The following is a 5,928-nucleotide window of genomic DNA, read 5'->3' as shown; positions in this document are numbered from 1 at the left end:
TTACAGCCAGCAAAATTCTGTCAAATACTGAATGTCCGATTACTAATAAACGAGCTATTATCAAAAGAATGTGTCCCATTTCTAAAAGAACTGCGCTTTATTACTATAGTATACGGAAAATCCATTTCTTAAACTGAAAATTTTACATGGGAACTCAGTGGTACCTTCTGGCATAGGAACATTAAAGTGATTTTTTAGAAATTAAATGAATGGTCCCAGTTCACAAAATGAAAGTATTAATCCACATCACAAATAGAAGAAAAACATTAACAAAATTATAATAAAAAATTACTAGCTCTCCAAATTTGACTCTCTCATATAAGTTCGTTAAACCGTACATGTTAGCGAGAATAAACAAATGCTGAAAAAAACGAATTTTAAGAGTTTTATTGATAAAACTGATAAAATTCGTACATGGAAAGTAATGTTCATAACAGAGAGAAACTTCTGAAGCTCGTAATTATGGTTTAAGGTTGAATTTTTCTTAATCAAGTGGTGTGATTGATCAGTCGATTTAAAATTAAAAAGGATTTCGTTTGTATTCAAACTTATTGAGAACCCTGTAAGGCTAATCTCTAAAAATAACTAGTACTTATGGCTAAAAGATCATACTCGAAAAATCACCTAATTAGTTTAGTTCGAATTTCTTTTTCAACGTTCCAAACCAAGAATAATCAATTTAATTAAATTGTATAATTTTCAATCTTACATTTCTTACAAACGTGTAACAATCTCAATTAGTCATAGTCCACGACCTGTCTTACGTTGTTGGCCTTAGCAAGGAACAAAATTTTCTGTTTGTCCACGTAGCTTCCCACTTCAAAGACGATCTCGTTCTTCAGAGGTCTCACTCTTTGTACGCCGCCAGCCAACAGTTGAAGTTCAGGACTCACAGCGAGAGCCGATTTCACGTAACTCTGCAACTCATCTACGCTCTGAGCTCTGATCGGCACTCCTCGAAGGATCAACGAATTGCTTCGAAGCCGTTTGGTAGGACAAGAACTTTTCATCTGATCGATAACTCCTTCAAGGATTTCGACCTCCCGCTGTAAATCTTTCTGCGGTTGCGTCAGCCTCCTGGGCGAACGGCACAGATTAGTGACCGGATCCGGATCACATTCGAACCCAACTTCATCGGAGAAGAGATCATTCTGATGTGCCTTTGCAATCTCGCTAATGTCGAATTGAGTTTCTGTTGGTTGTTCGGAATCATCAAACGGAGTAGAGGAAGTCGACTCGAAGGTGGGACGATTATTTTCGGTTTGTGGAGGACGGTTTTGGAACCGGATATCAATATCTGGGTCCTCGGAAGTTGTCTCGCAGTTGCATTTGCTGATTATGGAACCTACACATAAAAAATATAACTTAAAAATGGGGTTTTGAAATATGTAAAATATTCACTCATACCAGTGACATAAAGCTTCTGAGGAGGATGTCTGGTCACATTGACGTCATTGCCCATCAGCACAAAGTAAGTCAACACATCACCCTTCTTTATGATAGCTTGGTCGTCTTCCACTATGAACTTGCCGTAAGTTACATCGGTAGTATTCTGGCAAATATCGCAGGTTGCACCCGGACTTCTAGGATCTCTATTGACGAACACTTCAATGCCGAAGAAAGAGATGGTCAAGTCCCGTTGAACCATGGACACTTCCAGACCCTTAGGTTCATGTACTTCGAAGTTCAAAAATGGCACATGGTAGTGCCAATGATGTCGTTCCGGATGACGGTGACCTTGATGGTGTGGCGGATGCCATCCTCCACCAGGGAAGTGGCCTTGATTGTGGTCATGCCGTCGATGTCCGGCCACCAAATTCACTGCCAACACGAATCCCAACAAAAGAAACAGCTTCATTTCTTACTAACTTAATCCACTAAACACAGATCACTCTCGATCACAGTCCGGTAGCGTGTAGCGAAAGTACTGAACTAGCATGAATCTTTTGTACCCAACCGTTATCTGATTGGCTCTGGGCGGTAAATAAAAAGGTTAACAAGTCAAAATGGTACACCGCGAACAATGACACAGTCAAAGACTAGCTGCTGAGTGCTGACTAATTCGAGTTACTTGATCAGAAAGATTCGGTTCACAGAGTTGTAACGTCCGATGTTGACGGCCGTTCCCAAACAGGCGCTTCATCTATGGAACGTGCACCAGTACCGGAACAAACGTGATTGATCTCATTAAATCAGGGGAAAAGCAGAAATCACAGTGTGCGTTACGCGGAACGAAACATGCATTAGTCATATGTTTTTGGGAATACCAAATGTAAAAATTTTTGGTATAAAATTAACAAAAGTGTCGTTGGATGAAACTATACAAAAATTCTTTTGAGCTGCGTTTTGGCGCTAGTGATATGTCCCCAAAAATGATCGGAAGCCATTAGAATCTGCCTTCGAGTAAAATTACTTAATGCGAAAAGGCATTCCCCTGATAAACAGCTATTAACTTTTTTGTCTAATAAAATACGAAGTTAAGGTTTTCGACAAAGGTGTTCAACGGAAAATTTCCTTTAGGAATTTTATAAATTGGCACAAAAACTATTAGCTGGCTCGGTTCCACAGAAGAAACAAAAATGATGTTGATTTTTCAGTACAAAATATTCAATTTTCCCATTTAAACCTAATAGCTTAAATTTACACATGTAAACATTACTTAAAAATTCTGCAAAAATCATGGATGAGTTTTGGACCAAGACGAAGCTTTTTAGACCCCAGGGTTTGAGAAATTCAAACATGATCCCAAATCGACTCAGTCTATTGGGACATCCCGAATTTAAGACAGATAAAAAAATCTCGAATTTTGTATTCAGATCCGCATGGTACACAGTTACCCAGAAACTCTGTTGCTGATAATCACTCCTGCTTTATTGTCGGTGACTTAAACGTTCCTGTGAATTTACAAATACTCACATCATTTAATTTATTATGTGATAAAAACGTAACCTACCTACCTACCTAAGGGTCCAGCGCCGATTGACCGGCGCATAGGGCTGAGATAAAAGATCTCCACTGCTGTCGATCCGGAGCCAGCGTCTTCACTTGCTGCCAGCCGAGGTTCTCGTCAACTGTGCGGATTTCAGCGGCTAGACTTCGCCGCCACGATCTTTTGGGCCTGCCTCTTCTTCGATGCCCATCTGGATTCCAGTCAAGCGCCTCTCTGCAAATCTCGTTTTCATCTCTTCGCAGCGTGTGCCCAATCCATCTCCACTTACGTTCCCGAATCTCGATTTCTAGCGCCTTTTGATGACACCAGCGATGAAGTTCAACGTTCAATACTTAACAATACGTAACAATACTTAGAAAAGAGATAGTTGACAACGCTAAACTAAACAGCTTATTTGTGAATTACTTAAACAGTATTCAACTACCAGAAAATGTTGATGAAGGCCTACAAGAAATCACATCAACTTACAATCGCTTTGTGAAAATTTCTTCTCGAACACTTAATAAAAGGGTAAAACTTAAAGGAAATTGCTGTCCGTGGATGACATTTGACCTCTGGACACTCATCAAAATAAAAGAGAATCATTTAAAACGATCGAAAAGTATCCAAATGATATCAATTTAAAATGTTAATTCACATAAATAAAAAATTGAGTTCGAAAAAACAAGAATGTAAATGGCTCTATTACGAGCGATTATTAAATAATTCACCACATTCAAAGCTCTGGAGAAGCATTAATACGCTCTTAGGTAAATCTAAAACGACTTCCTCAATTAACCTTTCAGATGAAAGAGGTGTTATAACAAATAGTACACAGATTTGTGAGAAATTTAACAAACACTTTTCCACAATTGGAAAGAACCTGGCTGAAAAGATTCCAGTAAATACTGAAAATGATCATTTGTCTCAAATCGAACAGGTAGAAAATACAATATTCTAACGGCCCGCTAGTGTAAACGAGGTTCGACTTGTAATTTTTTCACTTAAAAATAAAAAGGGTCATGGACCAGATAGTTTCCCTGTTAATGTCTTGAAAAATATCCATGAATTCTAGTACATACTTTCACAATATTTTAATAAAATTTTGGAGTCAGGAGTTTTCCCGAACTGTCTAAAAATTGCGAAAGTTATCCCTGTTTTTAAGGCTGGCGATTTGCTTGACGTCAATAACTATCGCCCTATCTCGACTTTAAGCGTTTTTAGTAAAGTGTTCGAAAAGCTTCTTGTTAATAGAATTGTAGACTTTCTAAATCAGAACAATATACTCTATAAACTGCAATATGGATTTAGATCAGGATCGAGCACTCAAATTGCCACCTCAGAATTGATTAACTCCATCATATGTAAAATAGAGTCAAAAAATATTCAAAAAAGCCTTCGGCACTCTGAATCATGACATATTATTGTCCAAATTGTATAAATACGGGATAAGAGGAACAGCAAATAATATCCTTCGTAGCTACTTAAAAGGTCGCAAGCAGTTTGTGGCTATTGAAAACACAAGAAGCGAATTAAGAAATATTGATATCGGTGTACCACGAGGGAGTAATATCGGGCCATTACTTTTCCTTTTATATGTCAACTAGCTGATCCCATACGAACTCCGTTTCGCGTTTAACTTGGAATTTGTCATGAACAGTTTGTATGAAAGTCAATCGAAAAACATTTTCCAGATCCACATCCGAATTCATTGTTAAGTAATAATTGCAAAAATATTGGAAGATCACTTTTTCTGTCGTCTGCTGATATATTTGAAATCAGGAATCAATTGACCGTCCCAAAAAACCCCGTATATAAATTTCTAAAAATTGTATATTGCATTCTGTATATTGCTGAAACAGTTAAAAATAAATTTGTATGAACGACCCCTTTCATCGACCTCTGGCAAAACATTTGACATCTGAAATCGATTGCCCGTTCCTGAAAACTATCGTGAGCAAATTTTCATCTCACTCCAATGTATAATAACGACAATATCACGAAAATATTGAAAAGTTCATATGGACGACCCACTTTGCCGGCCACGTACACTAAATTTATTACCTGAAATCGATTGACCGTCCCTCAAAACTATCGTGTACAAATTTTCATCTGAATCCGTTGTGTAATAACGACAACATCGCATTAACAGTGAAGATTTAATATGGACGACCCTTTTGGCCGACCCCTAACTTTATATTGGATAATTGAAATCAATTGTTAGCCCTTATTAACTCCCAAGTGCAAATTTTCATCTCAATCCGATGTATAAAAACGTCATTATCACTAAGATATTGATATTGATCGGCCCCTTACACTGAATTTGATACCTCAAATCGATTGCACGTCACTCAAAACTTCGTGTACCAATTTTTATCTGAATACGATGTATAATAACGACAATATCGCATAAACAGCTTACAGTTAACATGGACGACCCCTTTGGCTGACCCCTAACATAAAATTCGACACTTGAAATCTATTGCTTGTCTTTTAAAGCACTAATGTGCAAATTTTCAACACAATTCGACAAAAAATAACGTCAATATGGCGAAACCAATATTTGTCTTGTATGGACGACCCCCTTCAGAAGGGGTCATCCGAAAATCTGAAAATATTTTTCATCCTTCCTGGTCCTAATGAGCATCCATGCCAAATTTCAGACCTCTAGTTCTTAAGACGGCTGAGTCTATAGAGGACAAACAAAAAAAACCCACAGAAATTGCTTTATATAGGTACATATATATATATGTAGATGTTTTGTAACCTTCAACTTAAAGGCACAGCACGTTTATTTGCCGATGATACAGCAATTTTTTTCTGAAACTTCACCTGATATTATAATTCAGCACATTGAAGACGACCTAAAACTGCTTTCAAAATATTTCAATTCAAACCTACTTTCACTAAACTATACTAAAACAAAATACATGTTTTTTCGTTCTTCGCATAAAAAGCTACTTCGTACTAATGCACTATGGGGTTTGAGGCGGCAAAAA

The 5,928-nt window shown here is 37.4% G+C and overlaps 1 protein-coding gene across 1 annotated transcript; it reads right to left on the bottom strand.

Moving 5' to 3' along the window:
• Window positions 1-674: 674 nt before the first annotated feature.
• LOC129748331 (uncharacterized) lies at window positions 675-1,956 on the bottom strand. The gene is made up of 2 exons (XM_055742895.1): window positions 1,408-1,956; window positions 675-1,345 (listed from the first exon to the last, which is right to left on the bottom strand). The coding sequence occupies exons 1-2, from the start codon at window positions 1,856-1,858 to the stop codon at window positions 738-740; spliced, it is 1,059 nt and encodes a 352-aa protein (XP_055598870.1). The 5' UTR covers window positions 1,859-1,956; the 3' UTR covers window positions 675-737.
• Between the last annotated feature and the right edge of the window lie 3,972 nt (window positions 1,957-5,928).

This window comes from Uranotaenia lowii, chromosome 2, assembly GCF_029784155.1.
Source record: "Uranotaenia lowii strain MFRU-FL chromosome 2, ASM2978415v1, whole genome shotgun sequence".
NCBI lineage: Eukaryota > Metazoa > Arthropoda > Insecta > Diptera > Culicidae > Uranotaenia > Uranotaenia lowii.
The sequence above is the reverse complement of the archived record's forward strand: the minus strand, read 5'-3'. Positions and strand labels throughout refer to the sequence as shown.

Bases quoted from the DNA above. Each gene is read 5' to 3' on its own strand.
- LOC129748331 (XM_055742895.1), bottom strand. From the start codon at position 1,858: ATGAAGCTGTTTCTTTTGTTGGGATTCGTGTTGGCAGTGAATTTGGTG. The intron at 1,346-1,407 runs GTATGAGTGAAT...TTTTATGTGTAG, and splicing joins TCAGAAGCTTTATGTCACTG to GTTCCATAATCAGCAAATGC.